Consider the following 20842-nt stretch of genomic DNA (forward strand, 5'->3'; position numbering starts at 1 on the left):
TCCCATGCAAGTTTTTATTAGGCCAATAAGTCTGCATAATCATCATTTAAAATGTAAAAAAATATAAAATTTTTGCAATTTTTAACGATGTAACCCCTTAAAAAGTGTTCAAAAAATTGAAAGAAATTTATTATCTTTCCTTTATGCCTAGAAGGAATCGCCTGTTGATGCTGATCAAGAATATACGTATATAGTTCATGGTTACAGTTTACAAGCTCCTGAATTAAATTATAATACCCAGCAAAGGCATAAATAAAAATGTTAAAACAAAAATATGGATGAAACATCAATGACTACGGCACTATGCTATCATCATTCATGTTATGAATTTCGACTGCTGTTATCAACATGGCGATATATCGATAGTTCTGAAGCTCTGTTAAAGATACTTTTTATCGATTATATTTGAAAAGCCCCAACAACGCGCCACTTGGAGATCGCTTACACCGAACGCGGAATCAGTTGCATATTGGATATCCCCGCAGAAGGTAATGATCGCGACAAGTGCTCGTGTTTCGTGAAAAAAGCACTACAAAAGAAGTGTTTTTAAAATAGGAGGATTTAAAAAATTCCAGCAATATTTCCGAAAACTAAACGATGATTCACCGCCAGCCGCATTATGCAAATCTCATTGATGCTGTGACAAAACTAAGCTTTAGATGACTGGCGGAGAAATTAAAACGCGTATCATTAGTAAATGTGAATGAATCATGTGTAATGCAGATATGTGTGGGATATAAGAGGAATGAGTAAACCGCAGTTGCAAAGATCAGCTCGTCTCCAACCCACTCAACAACAAAAACAGAGTCAGTGAAAACAAGTTTGTTAAAATATTGAACGTTCCAAGCCAAGGTTAAAAAACTGCAGAAAACGGCGCCTACGGCAAAAACTCAATAAAGTGACGTCGCGAGAAGCTAATTAATCAAGAATTGCATTTTGATAAATGATTAATTCCTAATTAATTTTTAGCCCGTGACATCATCGAATTTTAAGCAAAATGCTTTTCTTATGCCCGATGGGCAGTGATCACGATCTGGTGGGTTGATGCCCTAAAAGGCGGTGGCTAGTTCTCTGAATAGTCTTTTTAAGAGTTTTACTCTGGAAACCCGAGTGCCGGCAAAGTCAACAAAAAGTATGTTTTTGCTGACCAGGCAGGCTTTCAGCTGCGTCGTGGAAGAGCCGTAATTGAACCCATGTTTACTTAACTGGGTTGGGGACAATCGGAGCCCCGTCATTTGCATGGAATTAAGGTGTCCAGCGCTTCCGTTCTACTCCGTCTCCTCCTCCTCCTCCTGCTCATGTACTGATTTGCATTTTTTATTGCCTATTACAATTAGGTAATCCATCGATTAGGCTATTAACGGCCTGTTAGGGATTACAGTGCCCATTCCAATGCAAATACAATCGTACAAGCATATACCTCAGGAGAATTGTTTCATTCGCTCGCCTACTTGGCTCCGCCCCTGAGGCTTTTGGTTATTCGTGTTTGCTACTCTTCGTAAAGCACAGCGGCGTAGATCCAGAGGGGATTCATCGCATATTAGATATTTGATTGGGATTTGCTGTTCTCGCCGAGCAATCTGTTAACACTCTTGCACCAATTCTCCATACCAATTAAGTTCCGTTTTCCTCCGTCCGAGAGAGAGAGTGTTTGACTTTAATTAAATTATTTGAAATTACTGAATCGTGCGGAGAGCTGTGTTTCTGGATACCCATCCCTCCCCCCAGATCTTTTGTTGTGTTTCCATGACGTTGGCCAGACAATTGTTTATGAAGTGCACAACGGGTCGAGAGAATGTAGAGCACATGAATAGGGAGGGTATGGTATCCACTTATTTAACAATTTCCATGTGTGTCTGTTGTAGTTTTTTTGGACGGATAAACATTGCTTTTTCTGTACAACAAAATTCTGCTGGATGAGGTTGTTTTTTGGATTTTTTGCGGATGCTTCATAAACAAGCTCACTTCAGCATGAAGTCAGCCCATTCGCATCTGTATCTACATCTATATCTACACGCATCCATCTTAATTATGAAGTTTTTACGATGACAATTTCGGAGCTGCGAGAGCGGTTCAAGTTTCACTTTGGCTGCGACTCCAAATGGTGAGCTGTTCCCGATCACGATCACGATGTTTCTGTGTCTTCGCTTCTAGGCTCTTTTTTGTTTTTAAATTTCTCGGTACGTGTTCATCTTCTTCCAGCTATAAATCCAAGTGTAAACAAAAGGCGAGCATTTCTTTCATTAAATGCAGTAAAAGCGCCCTAAGTAAAGTAAACAAAGTGTTTAGTTTGCTAATAAACACAGAATTTATAGACTTTATGGACAAGCAAATTGAATTATTTTCGCCACTTCTTAAAGCTCTGAAACTTCTAGATTCAACATCCCGATGCCCGATTTTACGGCCCTCGAGTCCGTCACGTATTCATGAGGGTGCAGTTCGAGGTATTTACTTTGTATCCTCCTAAATGGCAATCTGCGGATGTACTTACGCATATCTCCCTTCTGTCTGACACATTTCCAGACTTTCACATATATGATACATATCAACTCCCCTTTCTCATTCTTGTCGCTGTTTTGTTCCTTCTTTATTTTTACTTTAATTTATTTTTTGTTTCTTGAGTCTTTGTCGAGACTGGCTATAGGATTCAGTGTAGAGTCCAAATTGGGATCCGAGAATAAATCACAAGACTGTACACAGCTTGTATAATTTATTTATTTCAGGTCAGAGTATTTCCGAAGTTATAGCAATTTAAAGTGGGCGTCGGAAATTATCGAATCTTGATGAAGTTTAAATAAAAGAGAACTAATTATTGGTTTAAATGTATTGGGAAATTTGTTCGTGGAAACCTATTTGAAATGTATCGTTTTTGCTTGGCTCAAACTATGTCTAACCATAAACTCTTTCACTTCAAAGACAGGCTTGGAAGTATTTCGTTTCTTCTGTGCAGCTGAGAGTTGTGCAAAACTTCCGTTAAGTGCAATTATTTGTTGGCCTTTTTTTAGCTTTTCCTGTTGCCAAAACCTGATCAACAGGGACGGGTTTTCATGTATTGGATTCCAGGTGGCAGTGGCTCGTCCGGATGCTGGGTCAGAGAATTTGGCTTTCCGCCGATTACTAAATATTACGCAATTCTTTCTGTCAACTGTCGAGTTCTGTTTTTTGGACTGAGCTTATTAAACAATGAAGCTGTTTGTCCATAATTGCTTGTACAAATATAGGTTCTAGTGGACAAATAGTACGCTGGAATATAAGACAAACACTGGAGTCAATTACGGAGGGTGATTGTGCGATTCTGTTTATGTTATCGGGCTTGTTGGGGACCCCTCTAGGTATCATCTTACAATATCCAATTGGTTTGCTAAGCCAAATAACATCCATAAGCCCTCTCATCGTTTCCTGATTACCAATTCCGTGGCTATTGATATATAATCAGCGGTGGCTGATATTCAAATTAGCCAAGTTGTCTCGAGTCTGATTAGCCGATTTCTCACACATTTTAAGCATCAAAGCAGAGACTGGAGAACTGTAGATCCCACAGAAGAAGCCGCCTTGAAATTTGGCCCAAAAGCCGCCGATAAATCGTGCGATTTCAGCACCCCAGGGCACCCCTGACGTCTCCTCATCTTCGGAAGCCCCAGGCCCAGAAGAGTTATCAAAGCGTAAAGCGCAACAAATTGATGGCTAATTGATACTGATGTGTCGATTATTTTATGATTATTCTTTACGATCGTTAAACTTTGATAGCCCAAAGACCAAAACCTGATTGTGGATCAATCCCAATCCCTTGCCCAAGACAGCGGTCAATACATATCTATGTATGTGGGCAATCAAGTACTCCCCGGCCTCGCTTGTCTCTTCTGGCATTGTTATAATTTAATAACTACATGGGGAGCAAATTAAGACCGAAATGCGTACCACAAAAACCACTTACAGACGCTTTCTTTAATTGCCGCCTCCGAAGCGAAGATTATGCTTGTCAAGAAACCTGAAGGGCAGCTTTTGGATCCATCACCAGCCACTGCTGCTGGCCGGCTTGTGTGAAAATCATCGTAGCATGAAGCTGTGTCAAGTCCGCGTCCAGTCTGTCCAGCTATTGTCTTAGCATTCCAAGGTTTTGGACTGCCAAAAAGCTGGTCGGGTCAGAAGCTGAGTGAGCAATGCGGGTCTTGCCCCACTAATTAGGCAACCATTGCTCATCCGCCCTCACTCTCTCTCTCTCTCGTTGCAGAACCCCCAAATGGACTTAAACAACTGCGGTTTCGTCGATCCGCAGGCCCAGTTGAGCGACGCTCTGTCCAAGCGGGACATCAGGAGATTCAAGGCTGCTTTGGACAGCGGTGCCCAGGCCGATCTCCAGGACGAGAGACACACGAGCATCTACGAGAAGGCCCTGTCCACGAAAGGATGCCGAGAATTCATAGAGGCCTGCATTGCCCACGGGAGCCAAGTAAACTATGTAAGCATTACACAAAGGCAGTGTTCGGATAGATCCCAATAAGCATTCTCATCATCCTCCCTCAGATTAACCAGAAGCTGAACAAGGCCGCAGTGAATTATGCCGCCGACTCAAGGGATCCCGGCAACCTGGCGGCCCTACTCCAAAACCGTCCCGGCTCGAAGGTCGACGTGGACCGGAAGTATGGACAACTTGCGCCCCTCCATTCGCTGGCTAAGAATCTTAGTGAGGAAAACATCTCGGACGTCCGGCAGTGCATGGAGCTGCTGCTAGACTACGGCGCCTCGCCCAACATTCTCGATCAGTCGGACTTTACGCCCCTCCATCACGTGCTGCGCAAGAACAAGGTGAAGGCGGGAAAGCTGGAGCTGGTGGAGCTGCTCCTGCGGCAGCCGATGGTGGACATCGACAGCTACCGCAACGGAGAGGTGCGCCAGCTCCTGCAGTCCCAGTTTCCGCAGCTGCAGCTGCCGCAGCAGCGGGAGAAGGGCCCGGAGCTTGACTTGCAGGCCCTGCATCGCACCCTGCGGGACGGCGATGAGGTCCTGTTCGAGCAGCAGTTTGCCGAGTATCACCAGAACCTCAAGGGCCTGGCGGATAGCCAGCTCAATGCCCACCATGGGGAGTATCTGCCCCTGCTGGAGGAAAGCATCCAGAAGGGCAAGCAGCGAGCTTTTGAGGCCATCCTTGCCACCGGCATCAGCGTTAACTCAAAGCCCTGTAAGGCTAACAGTGCGAGTCTCGTCGAGATGGCCGCCACCTGTGGAAACTGGCGGGCACTTTCGCGCCTATTGGAAGACCCGCAGCTACGGCTTAGCTCCGACTCCAGGCTGCTGAACTCGGTGATCAGCCACTTGGAGGAGGCGCCGTACGATAATTTCAACTACCAGCGGTGCTTCGAGGTGCTTCTGGACAGCGACCGCGTTGACATCAACGAGGCGGACCGCGGGGGTCTGGTGCCGCTCTTCTACGCGGTGAAGTATCGCAACACCCGGGCCATGCAGGAATTGCTGCAGCGGGGAGCTTACATAGGGGCTAAGAGCGCCTTCGGGGATCTGCCGATCGAGGATATGCCGCTGGATCTGCTAGAGGAGCACCTAGACTCCTGCATCACCACGAACGGAGAAAAGCCCGGCGAACAGGGCTTCGAGATCATCTTCAACTACAAGAACCTTATTCGCCAGGAAAGGGAACCGGTCGGCCATAAGAGCACTCCGCGGACCTTTTCCCAAGGACTGCACGACGAGATGACCCCCATTGCCTACATTGCCGAGGCCAAGGAGCTGCGCCACCTGCTTCGGCACCCGCTGATCACAAGCTTCCTCTTCCTCAAGTGGCATCGTCTCTCCGTGATGTTCTACCTGAACTTCCTGCTATACTCGCTATTCACCGCCTCCATCATCACACACACACTGCTGAAGTTCAACGAGAGCGAACACACGGCCCTGACCAACCTCTTTGGCGCCTTGTCCTGGCTGGGAATCGCCTATCTAATTGTCCGGGAGGTCATCCAGTGGCTGATGTCACCGGTGCTCTACTTCTGGTCAATCACCAACATTATGGAACTGATCCTCATCGTCCTGTCGATCCTCACCTGCATCGAGTCCAGCTATGATGAGGAGACAAAGCGCGTCCTGGCCGTTTTCACCATTCTGCTGGTCTCCCTGGAGTTCTGTCTACTGGTGGGCTCTTTGCCCGTGCTCTCCATCTCGACGCACATGCTCATGCTGCGGGCCGTCTCGAGCAGCTTCGTGAAGAGCTTCGCCCTCTACTCGATCTTCGTGCTGACATTCAGTCTGTGCTTTTACATCTTGTTCGGTAAACCGCCAGTTCTGGATGAAGTAGGCAGCGCCACGTCAGATCCCACCAAGGAACCGGAGGCGGAGGGTGACGGGAACTTCAACACGTTCACCAAGCCCATCGAGGCCCTTATTAAGACGATCGTGATGCTGACGGGCGAGTTCGATGCGGGGGACATTAAGTTCACCAGCATCTACACCTACCTACTCTTTCTGCTCTTCGTATTCTTCATGACCATCGTCCTGTTCAATTTGCTGAACGGTCTGGCCGTGAGCGACACTCAGGTGAGATCTGACTTTGCTTTCCCAGGAGCTTCTTAGCTAATCTCTCCCTTTAATCCTTACTAGGCCATCAAGGCACAGGCGGAGCTCAACGGCGCCATCTGCCGCACCAACATGCTGAGTCGCTACGAACAGGTCCTCACTGGCCACGGAAGCGCCGGCTTCCTGGTGAGCAACCAGCCCTTCAGAAGCATCTACGAGCGGCTGATGAACATCTATCCCAACTACCTGAGCCTGCGCCAGATCTCCGTCCTGCCCAACGATGGCAACAAAGTCCTCATTCCCATGCAGGATCCCTACGAAATGAAGACGCTGAATAGCAAGCTGCAGGGCAGCTTCCAGCAAGTGCCCACCTCCAGTGCGTCACAGCCGCAGAAAAAGCTGCTGGATCCTCCGCTCAAGCTGCTCCTCCTGCCTTGCTGCTGCTCCTTGCTCACCGGCAAGTGTTCCCAGATCGATGGAAGTACGGTCAAACAATCCCTTGCTCTCATTGACCAGAAGAACATCACGGAGCAGCGACGGAAGCGGGAGCAGGTCAATGACCGACGCCTCCAGCTCATCGAGCACAAGCTGGAGATTCTGGTGCAGCTGCTCCAGGAGCGCAACTGATCCTTCTATGGCCAGGTGCCCACCGCGAATAAGTATTTATTACGGGCTTACATTTAATAAAGCAGGAAGCCTGAAAGCAGAGCTGGAACGGAATCGAAGCCTGTCCAGCTCTATCCTGGAAGAGGAGCCGAGACCGAGTTAGTCGGAAATTGTTTTTATTAACATACGAATTATGAAATTGAACAAAACCCTTAATAATTGTCAGTAAGTAAGTTAGTATATAATGGTTATATAGACAGTAAATATTGTATAAACGAATAATCTTTACTGTACGTTCATCTTGTACCCAAGTAAATATATATTTAATTTCAAATGTTAGATTTATTCCTTTTCGTTTTTCGATTTTTTCGCTTAGTTATTCCCTTTACTTTGGTTTTCTTTTCTTTTGCTTTTGATTTGATATGATTCGGTTCAAAATGTGTGTGTAGTGTGTGTGTTAGTCACACGCCTCTTATGGTTAATGGATTCTTAATCGTATCTCCCCGTTCGTCGTTAATAAGAATTCATTTTATTTAAGTCAGAGCTGAACAAAACTGAGCTTGAAATAAAAAATTTCACGCACCTAAGACCAAGCGAGGCGGTCGCCATCTGGTCATAGAAAACCACTTGGAAAATTATGCAAAACAAAAAAGACGTTCATAATTTGTTTATAAAAATGATCTGCCCAATTATGGCGGTTAAACGGCAAAATAAAATGAAGGAAAAAGAAGAACGACCTTCGGAGCGTGTATGGAGCGAGTGGAGCGCAAGCAATGAGTTAAGCTAAGCTAGTTACGAATTATTAATATTAAGCTTTAGTTCCACAAATATTTACTCGACTTGATTACGCGTTAGCTACAGGACTAGGACTAGGACTAGGACTAGGACCTTAAAAACGGCAAATCAAAATAATTGACTTAGTTCTCAGAGCATATTTTCAACAACTTCTACAACTTGTAATCTGTTTCTGTTTCTGGTTCTGAGTCTTTTTCTGTTTCTGATCCTTTACCATTACTCTTATTTTCGTATTTCTGGTATTTCTGTTTGTCCAATGAAACGTTAACCCTGCTTATATACTTTAATCTCAACAATAAATACGCTTATATAAATAAAATCGTGTATTCTGTAAGGCATGCCTAATCAAAACCCAGCATTATTGCTAACTATAGATATATGTATGAATGCATATCTCTGTGTTCCAGCTCCATAGTCCTTTCCCCCCGAGAGTCCTGAAAAGCCTTAAATGCACAGGACCCGGTTCTGTTCGCTCCTGTTTCGTTTACGATGCTTTCGCTTGGTTCGTTTCGCCATTTTGAGCTGACTTTTGGGAGCAAAGCGTCGGTATCTACTGCGATTGCGACTGCGACTGCGATGGCGATTACGATTTTGATAATATAATATCTAGAGAGCAAAAATGTCGCTAATTACTGGCCTGCTCTGTCTGTTTCTTCTGTCTGTCTGCGGTGTTAATTTGAGTTAGTTTCTGGGATATTCTTGGTAACGTCTGTATAATTTAATATATGCCTCATTCGTTTTATTGTCGTTATACTCTATGACTAAATTAAACACATCCCGCTAGAGCTGTCAAAATATCTAAAGCCATCGCATTAGTACCGACGTATAGCACTTTGAGAATTATTCAGTATTTATCAAATTAAATAGCTTAAAACAATTATTCTTTAACGATCTAATCGGGATTTACATAAATAATTTACTAAGAATTACAACAATAAGAAATGTTTTAAAAAATAATGTTAATAATAATAATTACCAGTCTTTGTATTTTGTGATTTATTAATGCAATATAAAATATAAAAAGAAAGTAAACAAACTTTGGGAAGTCCAAATTATATATCCCTGCAGTTTCCAGTTTCAATTTCGACAAATCAATGCTTAATTAACTCATAACTGAGCCAAAAAAGCATTAAATTTAGATCGGAAAGCTGTCCCATGCAAGTTTTTATTAGTTTAATAAATTTGCATACACAATTTCAAATTTTAAAAAATCAACATTTTTTCCCAATTTTAATTTAAAAATCGAAAAATTTGCTTTCCTCCAGACATGGCTAGATCGATTCAGCAGTTGATGCTGATCAAGAATATATATGGTTTATGGGGTCGGAAATGACTCCTTCACTGTGTTTTCAGCTTCTGACTGATATTATAATACCATTCTTTGAGTCGATATCTATATATATTTATATGATAATTTTTCCACCAAATTGAAACTTAAAAAAGCCATAACTAAGCCAAAAATGCATCAATTTCAATTCGGGAAGCTGTTCTTTGCTAGTTTTTATGGGGTTAACAAATCTGCATACTGAGTTAAAAAATTAAAGAAAGTTTAAATTTTGTCAAATTTTTAGATTTTGACAATGACAATTTTTAACACAAAAAATGTGAAAAAAATTTTCAAAATTTATTTTCTTTGAAACATTGCTAGATCGATTTGGCTGTTCATGCTGATGAAGAATATATATGAATTATAGGGTCGGAAATGACTCCTTCACTGTGTTTTCAGCTTCTGACTGATATTATAATACCATTCTTTGAGATGATATCTATATGTATTTATATGACAATTTTTCCGATAAATTGAAATTTAAAAAAGCTATAACTAAGCCAAAAATGCATTAATTTCAATTCGGGAAGCTGTTCTTAGCTAGTTTTTATGGGGTTAACAAATCTGCATACTGAGTTAAAAAATTAAAGAAAGTTTAAATTTTGTCAAATTTTTAGATTTCGACAATGACATTTTTTAACACAAAAATTGTGAAAAAAATTTTCAAAATTGATTTTCTTTGAAACATTGCTAGATCGATTCGGCTATTCATGCTGATGAAGAATATATATGAATTATAGGGTCGGAAATGACTCCTTCACTGTGTTTTCAGCTTCTGACTGATATTATAATACCATTCTTTGAGATGATATCTATATGTATTTATATGACAATTTTTCCGATAAATTGAAATTTAAAAAAGCTATAACTAAGCCAAAAATGCATTAATTTCAATTCGGGAAGCTGTTCTTAGCTAGTTTTTATGGGGCTAACAAATCTGCATACTGAGTTAAAAAATTAAAGAAAGTTTAAATTTTGTCAAATTTTTAGATTTCGACAATGACATTTTTTAACACAAAAATTGTGAAAAAAATTTTCAAAATTGATTTTCTTTGAAACATTGCTAGATCGATTCGGCTATTCATGCTGATGAAGAATATATATGAATTATAGGGTCGGAAATGACTCCTTCACTGTGTTTTCAGCTTCTGACTGATATTATAATACCATTCTTTGAGATGATATCTATATGTATTTATATGACAATTTTTCCGATAAATTGAAATTTAAAAAAGCTATAACTAAGCCAAAAATGCATTAATTTCAATTCGGGAAGCTGTTCTTAGCTAGTTTTTATGGGGTTAACAAATCTGCATACTGAGTTTTAAAATTAAAGAAAGTTTGAATTTTGTCAAATTTTTAGATTTTGACAATGACAATTTTTAACACAAAAAATGTGAAAAAAATTTTCAAAATTTATTTTCTTTGAAACATTGCTAGATCGATTCGGTTGTTCATGCTGATCAAGAATATATATGATTTATAGGGTCGGAAATGACTCCTTCACCGTGTTTTCAGCTTCTGACTGAAATTATAATACCACTTTTTGAGTCGATATTACTTATAATTTTCTGTCAATTTTATTATACGAATCAATGCTTAAAAAACTCATAACTGAGCCAAAAAAGCATTAATTTGTATTCTGAAAGCTGTCCCATGCAAGTTTTTATTAGTTTAATAAATCTTTATAAGCAATTTCAAATTTTATAAAAATAATTTTTTTTCATATTTTTCACAATTTTAACAATGGAAATAAAATGCAAAAAAAAAAATCTCAAAATTTGTTTTCTTCCAAACATGGCTAGATCGATTCAGCTGTTGATGCTGATCAAGAATATATGTATATAATTTATAGGGTTATATAATGACTCCTTCACAGCGTAACAAGCTTATGACTTAAATTAAAAAAGGGTATAAAACTAAAGGAAAAAAAGAACTAATAATAGACAAACTTATATTGAATATATTGTGGGGCGATATTAGGGCGATAGTTTTAAGAGCATCGATGGTGCTATCTAAATCCGAATCCGATAGTACCAAAGATGGTTTGACAGCTCTAGTCCAGTATTCGCAGCATCATTGCATCGCTCCGACTGTTCTCGCATCGCTCTCTTTTTATAATATATATATATATATATATATTTTTTTTTTTTTTTTAAGATAACTAAAATTAAAGCTTTTCTTTGCGCTTTTGTTTTGTTTGTTTTTGTTTTTTTTTTTCCTCGTTTTAGTACTTTTTTTTAGGTTTTTCTTTTTTAATGGCTGAGGATGAGAGGTTCTATTGCTATTTCGTTATCTTCATTATCATAATCGTTACTTCGTTTATGTACAATCGAATACGAGTACGTACCAATATTAAATATCACTTAATTGACGAGTGTTTTGGTTTCTGTCGGTTGTTGTTGTTGTTGTTGTTGGTTTTTGTTAACAATTCTAATTTAAAATTATGTTTCATTTTTCTGTGTAAAAATTGCAGTTAAAATCACAATAAGTTGTTGTGTGTACGTTTTTGGTTTCATTTTGGTTTGCTTTGTTTTTGGTTTTGTTTTGTTCCTGGAGAAAACGATTTAGTTGGTACCATAGAGTTTACTATATCAATTTACTATATCAATCGCTGTCTGATTGTCTGTTGTTAAGTTATGAAAGTGGAGATGGAATTGGAGTAAGTACTTGATCCTATATAGAGTATAGAGTTCGATGTGTGTAAACTTAATGCGATCACAATTGAGACTTAAGAGAGAATAACACTTAAAAACGTTAACACAAACGAAAGGCGAGTTTCTTGGAAACGTGGCCCGACCTTACCCATTATCGTAGAGAGAGTCGTACAAAGAGTCGTAAAAGTGTAAATCATTTTGATATCAATAAAATACATAGAGTTCTTGTGGAAGCTTGTCGGTTGCATTTTGTGTAGGAGTTTGCTTATCCTGCTTTTGATTCACTTCGGAAACGAACTAAACTAAACTAAGCTAAACTAAACCGATCGTAGAAGACCTTCCTTCTCGCGGGTACTTGTGGGACTTATGTATGTAGGACTGCTGATTAGTTTTGGGTTTCTCTGGTTGATTGGTTTTTTGGTAACGATATCGATTCTAGTGCAGTGTTTAGTGGCTAGATCCCGACTGGGACTTGAGATTGATTCAAATATGTAGTAGTGAGTGAGTAGTGATCACTTGACCTTGTTTTTTGGCTTAGTTATATACTGTTAAAGGATGTCAAAGAAGGAGACAGGGCATGGGGCGAGGGCATAAGATATGTACAAGAGTAAATAGTCAAATCTACTAATAATACTTCGCTTTTTGTACTTCGAACAATCGGTAATGGATAATATTCGCTATCGGTAATCGATCATAATCGGCAATTGTCTGCGCTATGCAACGAAAAAAACCTTTATAAATATTTCAATAAATTGTCTCTAACTAATGTCATATGTCCCCGCTATATATGCTATATGTCTCTATATGTATGTACGTAGTATTATCTCTTTAGTTTAAAATACTTCCTTTGGCATATGTACAAAATGTATTTAGATACTACATCCACATACCCTCCGTCGTAGAGCTGGTAGAAAATCCGTTCAATTAATCAAAGAAAATATTTTAGTTTTATAAACTAATGAGATCGAATCACATTGCGATAATTTCCATCACCTAACCTTATTCGTATTGGTGGAATTGAACTTGAAAATCAATCCCTTCCAACCGAATCGATGATAAATGTTGAGATGGACTCTTTCCCAGCTCTACTCCGTACTGTATATGCACGATAATTTGTTCAATAATCAATAATTGCAAAAGAAACACTACGAGTAATGAGCCTAGATCCTAACCGCGATAGTTGGTTAGTTGTACACTAAGGTAATGCCAATCTCTTTCTATGTATTGTATAGTTCAAAAACAACCTTCGAAAATGTGTATTGGGAGAGGGGGGAACTCATTCCCTTCCTCCCATTCGATCTCATCTACAGCTACATCGGTCAGTAAACTACCGACGACGACGACGACGACGAATCTCATCATCATCTCTGATTGTGACAACATGGCGATGGCGATGGCGACTCTTGACTTTTTGATTTGATTTCGCGAGTTCTACAACGGTTTATAATGCACGTTCTTGTTAACATAGAGTTAATATTGATTTCTCCTTAGATTGATCCTATATATGCTATGTATAAATTTGGATAATTCCGTATCTGTATCTGTAACCGTATATATATGTATGTATATCGTATAAAGCGACTAGTATATATAATTATATAGGTAATCGTAATCGACTATGATAACAAAGGGGCGTGGTGCCCCGTGCCTAAGCCTATCCCTAAGCCTAAGAAACTACGAGTCGCGACACTCGGCACAAATGCACACAGGAATCGGCATTGGATACGCACTCAGACTGGAGCTTGTCAACTTGGACGCCTCGGAGCCGAAGGGCCAGCTCCAGATGCCGCCGATGACGACGAAGACGATGAGGACGAGCTTTTCCTGGCAATACTGCTGCTGCTACTGCTGGAGCAATGCTGCTGCTCCGAAGGTCATCTCTGTCTGTCCGGCAGAGCTTCCTTTTCCGTCTGCCGCTGTTGCTGTTGCTGTTGCTGCTGCTCCTGCTCCTCCTCCTCCTCCTCCTCCTCGTCCAGTTGGCCGCTAGTGGACCTCTCCGGATTGTAGTCATAAAACACCTGAGACGTGTCACCCTGTACATTCACATCGATGGGCGCATCCACGTCCACAATGACTGGTGCCGGTGCGGTTGCGGTTGCGAACTCGGTGCTAAAGTCACCGCGCGGCGGATCCTTGGGGCTGTCCACCATGATCTGTACCGTGGGCACCGGACACGTGTCCATGCTGGCCTCCACGGACCCCATGCTGATGCGTATCTGTGGCGGCGGTTGCTTGCCCTTTCCATTCCCGTTGCCACTTGATGAGGACGGCGAGGACGGGCTGCTCTCATCCTCCTCCTTGTACTCTTCGCTCTCGCGATGCACCAGTACGTGAACCAACGTGGCGTTGTCCGGCCGCAGTCCTAACGAGTGTGAGTGCGGATGCGTCTGCTGGTCCGGCGAGGGCTTTGTGACGATCACCTCGGGAGCTGGGGCCTCGGCTGGAAGGGCAAAATATGGAAGTTTACTAACGGCACGAGGGAGGAATCTCACAGACATTTAACACATACAGACAAAAGCGTTCTTGTTAACTCTTAAAGCGCTTTGTGCTGACAAACCTCTTTCTAGGGGCGGTTTCTTGCGTATGAAACTAGAGGCGCGCTTACGTGAGGGAGCCGCAGCCGCAGCTGGAACCGGAGCCGGAGACGAGCCACTGTCGGAAGTGGCTGCCGCACCAGAGGCTGAGGCGGTGGCGGTGCCAGAGGTGGAGGCGGAGGTTGAGGTGGTGTTGGTCGTGTTGTTGTTGTTGTTCATTGCGGCTGTCGTGGGTGAAAGACACGCATTAGTGTCCGGCACAACGCACAAGTACAAGGGTTGTGTGGACAGACAGTTAGGTCAGAGAGATAGATAGATAGATAGACTGATCAATGGAGATCGTAGCGAGTAACAACAGTAGATATGACGGGTCAAGAACAGAGGCTTATATAACTAGGATTCGATTGGATGGAGTGCATTATCGATGGAGGCGGCAGAGCCACCGATGAGGGGTCGGACAATGGTGCAAGGTGCTGCCTCCAAGTGGCTATGTACACACAGAGAGAGAGAGAGAGCGAGAGTATTTACAAGGGGCAAAGTGCACAGAGTGAAGTGAATGGAGTGAATGGAGATGTGTTACGGTTACGTGGATTAGGTGAGAGAGTAGAGGCTTAGGCACTTGTCAATAATTACTTTTTCTATGTACTGAAGGTGAGGTTAAGCTGTCATCGACAGCATCCTGATGACGCAAAAAGAAATTATAAAAGCTTCGGCGACGACTTGCTCTAGGCGCTTCCACAAATATGCTACCGCTAATAATAGTTAATAGTTTAGTAATAGTTGGAATAATAACAGTAACAATCATAAGCATAACATGTTGTCTTGGTCACTGGGATGTAGAATGTCTTCGGGTATACATATATAGGTTCGAGAGATCGGGCATTGTTTCGTTTCAACTTTAGCTGCAATTTTTTGACGAACTTACAAACGAAAGAAGGCTAAGAAGCTGTACATGGCAATGGAAGATCGATTTGGTATGAGATTTAGACGGAGAGCTCCAATTTACCTGGTGACACAGCAAGCTACGCTCTAAAACTAATTGATATAGTTATTATATTATATAGGTTATAGGGTATAACATGAACTAGGAAAGGGCAGGCAACCAATATCAACGAAAAGAAACTCAAACTGCGCATTCACAGAGGCTCTTCAGAGTGTGGGAGTGGTTTACGAATTGGTATTGATTCTAGAGTTCAAAGGCTTTCGGGTAGGCCGCTACTTACAAATGATCTTAACATAGGTATATATATTACTCGAATTGTACTTGTACTTGTTCTGATAGGTAGTTGTTGTTGGAGAATTATTGAATAGAGAGTTTGCTGTAGAGTTTAGATAGAATTTCGCTTAAATGAGTGGAGTTAAGATAAAGTTTCTAGATGGGACCGAATACTAAACTCTTGTTGAGTTTTGTTCATGTAACTCGATAGGAAATTGTTAAAAACATATGTAGTTAGAGCATTGTTGTTGAATTGTTGAATATAGATAGTTGCAGTTGAGTTTAGACAGACTTTTTGCTTGTTTTGGCTTAAATGAGTTGAGTTAGGATGGAGCTACTAGATATTTATATTACGTGATCGACTGGAGCAAGTTCTAGATTGTAATTGAGTTTTATTACAAGTACTTAAGCTAGCGAATATACACAACAAGATAGAGAGATAAAATGGATGAGGTAAAAAGAAGTTGGTTTCGGTAGATAGCTTGTTGCATTTTGATACTGATACTGATTACTGATTACTGATACTGATACTGAGATTACTGATACGGATTTTTGATTGTTGTCTGTTGTTAGATTTAAGATTGTACATAAATTGTAGTTTATATATAGTAAGTAGTTAGCCTGAGGTGATGATGGGGATGGGAGTTTGCCTTTACCTAAGTAATTCAAGCCACTAGGCTGGGAGCCACTCCTGAGAACGGCAGTGACCATGTCTGCGAGCAGGGACTCATAGTTTAGGGAGATACAAGAGGATATGCTAGAAATAGGGCTCAAGTTCATATACACACTGTGGACACACAAAACGTTAATTTATCGGATTTTCGATATTCGATGCTCAAATGTTCAAATGTTCTTGTATGTGGGCATGGGCATGGAAAGCTTTCGTTTTCGTCTAAAAATTGCATTTCAAATTTCATCGCAGCCATGAAACACAAACATACATGGAATGGCTACGTATCTGATGTCTGGTGTCTAGTGTCTCGTGTCTGGGTGTGTGTGGTGTTTGCGTTTAGTATGTGAGGTGAACGATGTTTGGTGTAGATGGAGCCAGAGATATCTACCGTTTGCCCAGCTCGTCGCTTTGCTGCTTGATGTCCTTGACAACATCATCGGCCCCCGAGACGAGCATCAGCGGCAGGTTGAGCCAGGGACCGGCCAGCTCGCTGAGATCAGAGGCATCTGAGGCGCGTGAGGACTTCCTTGAAGAGGCGCGACTGCTGCAGGCAGTGCCGCGGCGACTGACCTGTGGAAGGCATCAAAGTTATAGAGTGAATGCTTATATTGGACTCCCTGTTACCTGGAGGTGGAAGAAATTCAAAGCCGATAGCTTCGATTGCCATCCGCCGGGGCTGGAGTTCTGGGTTGCACTGTCTCCCGAATTGGAGCGCTCCTTCTCCCGCTTCCGCCTGTGGAGAAACACGCACCAAATACATGTGAGTTAAGTAATGTAAAGAAAGGTTATCGATTGGGATGAAGAGGCTGGCTCGTAGGTACCGCAAATACTCCTTCCAGCCCGTCTGTATGGTCTTGGCCGCCTTCTCCTGGCGCTTCCAGATCCGCGTCGATGAAACAATTTCCAATTCTTTGCGCGTTGGAAACTGTTTCTTGAACTTGACATCCATTTGTTCCTGCAACTGTTTGAAGTTATCGGTCTCCTCGACATGACCTAGCACGTGCTTCACGAGCGCGTGCAAAATGTCGAGGCAGTGTATTTTATTGCCCTTCGAGATGGGCAGATTAAATGACACTAGCGCGACATTATTGGGCTTCGAGATGCCCAATGGTGGATCGAGAGAGGCAATAAAATCGGACAGTTGCGAGAAGTGTATAAATTGGGTGGCATGTGGATCATATCTGCAAGTAAATCAATCGTTAAACCATGTAGTATCAACTCTTCTTGGACTCTTGAGCCACAACTAGGGGGCAGCGGACACCTACTTGGACCAACGAATGTAAAACATCTCCAAGTCGTCCTCGACTATGCCGATCTCCTCCTCCTGGTGTGCCTGGTTGAAGTTCTCTAGGATAATGGCAATGTACATGTTGATCACGATCATGTAGCTGATAATGATGAAGCTCGTAAAGTAGGTGATTGCCAGCAGCGGGTGTCCGCAGTTTCCATTCGTCTGGCCAAAGATGAAGGGATCGCAGTCGGGCGGTTGGATCATCAGCGACTCCAGCACGTCGTTCCATCCGGCCGAGGTCATTAGCCGGAACAGCAGCTGCATGCTGCGTCCGAACGTCTGGAAGTTGACCATGTCATCGAGGGCGCCCTGTAGCTTTACGTGCCCGAACAGCGACATGCCCAGGATGGCGTAAATGAAGGTGATCAGGCCAAGCAGAGCTCCAATGTTAAAAAGAGCTGGCAGCGACACCACCAAGGCAAACAGCAGCTTCCTGATGCCCTTGGCGGCCTTGATTAAGCGCAGGATGCGACCTATGCGAAACACCCGGACCACACGCAGAAGCGTCGGACTGATGGGCAAATCGATCATGATGTCCTCCATTAGGATGCCGAATATAGAGGCCAGCACCAGGAGAAAGTCAAACACGTTCCAGGGCACTGTGAAGTAGTGATAGCGCAGACCCACAATTTTCACAATGGCCTCTGTTTGGGATACAAAAAGAGGCTTTAGTACATGTGCAGAAGGAGATCGCATTCTCTTACCTAGACCAAAGACCGTGGTGAAGAAGGCATTGCTCACTTCCAGAATGAAGAAGACGGCGTGTGGCTGATCGTAGTGCTCGATGCCCATGGTAAGCATGTTGAGAAAAATCAGTACAAAGATCGCGATCTCGAACCTGCACATCACAAAAGTAAATTAGATTCCAGTTGGACACACTGGAGAGACTAGCTTCGGGCTTCAGGCCGAAGTCAAGATGCTTCCCAGGGAAGGGACAATCAATTATATACAGGCAGCGGGGAGCACCCTACTACAGAGAAAGATTAAAACTAGGTTCTAAGTCTAACTATACATGCTGGTTTGGGGAAAGGTAATATTAGAGACGGGTGGCTCTCTGGGCCTAAAGGAGGCATCTACTCATCCTAGATAGAACATGCTACTCATTCAGAGTGCGGTAAGTCCGAGATGTCTCTTAAGTGGAGGGTTTAAAAAGGGTTTTTCAAAGACAACATAAGATCTAGAGCCAAATAGTATTGAGGTGCAAACGCATCTGATGACTTATATTGTCTTTGGTCGTATCATATCGAGGAAAAGGTGCTCTACAGAACGTTCAGAAGTATGCAGAATTAGAGAAAACAGTTTACAGTTTACAGTTTACAGTTTATAGATTACAGAAGAGAGGCATTTTTGACGGTGTTTGTTGCTGGTGGGACAAGCACCGGAGTTCTGACCAAAAATGCCGGGGAATCGTCAAGTGTTCAAATAAGTTTTATCACCAAATCAGAAACAGTCTATATAGAGAGAGATGTGTTCAGATTGTGGGCCTAACCTTAGACCTTAGGAGACAACTACGAGTGGGTAGAGACAGAGTTGGACTAATAGGCTAGGATAGTATAGGTAAAAACTATAAGTAGAGATACGTAATTTGCTGGATCTTAGATTGGTTTTCGGAGTTTCAGGGTTTGATTGGCGGGGCTTGTTTACCTTCTCGAATTGGATAAATCATAAAACATAGCTAAAAAATGATTTATAGGTCGCTTAATAACTTTCTGTGGTTTCTTTCGTCCCAATTTTTTCATGGCCGTGTAATAGTGTTTTTGAGATTCGGTGAGAAACATTTCCAACACTCCTCCTTCATACTATATAAGAGTGATGAGAATAGAATGAACATTTATAATTATAATTTAAATGTATGTACAATCCACACACAATTAAGAGTAACACACAATCTATATGAAACAACACAGAAACACAGTAACACGGTTAAAGGTTAGAGGTTAACGATTATCGGGTGATGGTTAAGTAGTTAATGGTTAATGGTTAATGGTTACGTTTAGAGCGATCACAGGATCAGATATGATTCGATTGAGTGTGTAGCGTATGTACAGGTGGCGATGCAGGTGACCCTGGAACACAACGGCATAGGCCAGTGAACTTACCTTCTTCTTGAGCATGTTAAAGTTATCAATGATAACTCCAATGAACAGATTGAGTGTGAAAAACGAGCCGCACACGATAAATATAACAAAATAAATATACGCATACAGGTTCGCCTCTCGCTGCGGCTGCAGGTCAACGCCACGGGCATCCACGGCATCGGCCATCACCTCCATCCAGCCCTCGAAGGTGGCCACCTGCAGCAGGGCCAGGTAGCCCATGCCCACGTGGTCGAAGGTGATCTTTGAGTTGATCCACGTGTAGTTCTGCTCGATGCAGTCCCACTTGTCGTTCACCTCCTGCCAAGCCAATCAAGCAGGGATTAGTAATATAAGTTATAGACGTATCAAGCAGCGGAAGATGTAGCCCCCTTCCGGAGTACTCACAGTAATTGGCAGCAACTCGCCCAGTTCATTGACGCACTTGAAAAATTTACCACCAAAGAACTGAACACCCATTATGGAGAAGATCAACCAAAAAACTAAACAAACCAAAAGGACATTGAAAATTGATGGTATTGCATACATGAGAGCGTTTACTACAATCCGCATTCCTTGCCACCTGGAATAGAAATGGGCGGTGAGAAGATACGGGAAGATGGATGCTGGCCGGAGGCAGTGCTAGGTAGGATTCAGAGTGGGTGGATCTCGTCTGCTATCTATGCTAGCTTAGCTAATGTATATATCTAAACATATGTACACATCTACATTATACAGATTATACAGAAACGGAGGCGGAAAAGCTTTAACTACGGGCTACACAGAATCGAGCTCGAGGACAGGGGACAGGAGGCGAGGACGATGCAATACGATGTTCTAAGAGTACGTATTTCTATTCGAAATCCATAAAGAAGACGGAATTGTATTAAACACTGCTCCACACTATAGATGCATATCGAGACGAAAATTCCGCACAATATTATACAAGTCAAGAAAATCTTAAAGTTTAACATATCGAATTCCAAAATATCGAAAAATATAGTTTTTTGCGTTAAAACATTCCCGAATATCTTTTGTATATGCAGTTTTGACCGATTAAGTACCCCTAAAACTAAATGTTTTAAGCTATTTATATAGGAAATGTAGTTCGATTTATATTAAGCAACGGTAATTACGTTAATTACC

General features: G+C 42.1%; 2 protein-coding genes and 2 long non-coding RNA genes across 14 annotated transcripts in view; 3 read left to right on the forward strand and 1 right to left on the reverse strand.

Annotated features, from left to right (window-relative positions):
• The first annotated feature begins 419 nt into the window (after positions 1–419).
• On the forward strand, positions 420–8285 carry pain (transient receptor potential cation channel family member painless). Of its 5 annotated transcripts, none has more exons than XM_086837724.1 (4): positions 420–488; positions 4232–4459; positions 4525–6543; positions 6607–8285. In XM_086837724.1, exons 2-4 carry the CDS (start codon positions 4241–4243, stop codon positions 7147–7149), a joined length of 2781 nt encoding a protein of 926 aa, XP_086693850.1. In that variant the 5' UTR covers positions 420–488; positions 4232–4240; the 3' UTR covers positions 7150–8285. The 5 variants fall into 5 exon arrangements, with proteins under 5 accessions (XP_086693850.1, XP_020808141.2, XP_086693847.1 ...); XM_020952482.2 differs by having other exon boundaries at positions 461–806; XM_086837721.1 differs by lacking the exon at positions 420–488 and adding an exon at positions 958–1036.
• The window catches only part of NaCP60E (Na channel protein 60E), a 35827-nt gene continuing 22272 nt past the window's right edge, over positions 7288–20842 (reverse strand). For 2 of the 6 annotated variants that reach the window (XM_086837717.1, XM_086837719.1), the window contains 11 exons: positions 20105–20279; positions 19721–20017; positions 19266–19420; positions 18326–18459; positions 17596–18265; positions 17152–17511; positions 16955–17063; positions 16719–16900; positions 15075–15193; positions 14417–14665; positions 7288–14347 (listed from right to left, as the gene is read on the reverse strand). In XM_086837717.1, the coding sequence (XP_086693843.1) occupies positions 13782–14347; positions 14417–14665; positions 15075–15193; positions 16719–16900; positions 16955–17063; positions 17152–17511; positions 17596–18265; positions 18326–18459; positions 19266–19420; positions 19721–20017; positions 20105–20279 (3016 nt within the window). In that variant the 3' untranslated portion in view covers positions 7288–13781. Of the gene's footprint in view, positions 14348–14416; positions 14666–15074; positions 16415–16718; positions 16901–16954; positions 17064–17151; positions 17512–17595; positions 18266–18325; positions 18460–19265; positions 19421–19720; positions 20018–20104; positions 20280–20842 lie in introns of those variants that run through there. The other 4 variants (XM_086837718.1, XM_086837720.1, XR_015272795.1 and 1 more) reach the window with 3 other exon arrangements.
• Positions 15507–16770, forward strand: LOC147642896 (uncharacterized). 2 transcript variants are annotated; one of them, XR_015272799.1, is made up of 2 exons: positions 15507–15648; positions 16580–16770. It is a non-coding gene; the product is annotated as an uncharacterized LOC147642896 (long non-coding RNA). The 2 variants fall into 2 exon arrangements; XR_015272798.1 differs by having other exon boundaries at positions 15542–15681.
• On the forward strand, positions 20206–20718 carry LOC147642897 (uncharacterized). The gene is made up of 3 exons (XR_015272796.1): positions 20206–20342; positions 20435–20539; positions 20606–20718. It is a non-coding gene; the product is annotated as an uncharacterized LOC147642897 (long non-coding RNA).

Source organism: Drosophila serrata, unplaced genomic scaffold, assembly GCF_035046125.1.
Source record: "Drosophila serrata isolate PLE 108 unplaced genomic scaffold, ASM3504612v1 contig_334, whole genome shotgun sequence".
Lineage (NCBI taxonomy): Eukaryota > Metazoa > Arthropoda > Insecta > Diptera > Drosophilidae > Drosophila > Drosophila serrata.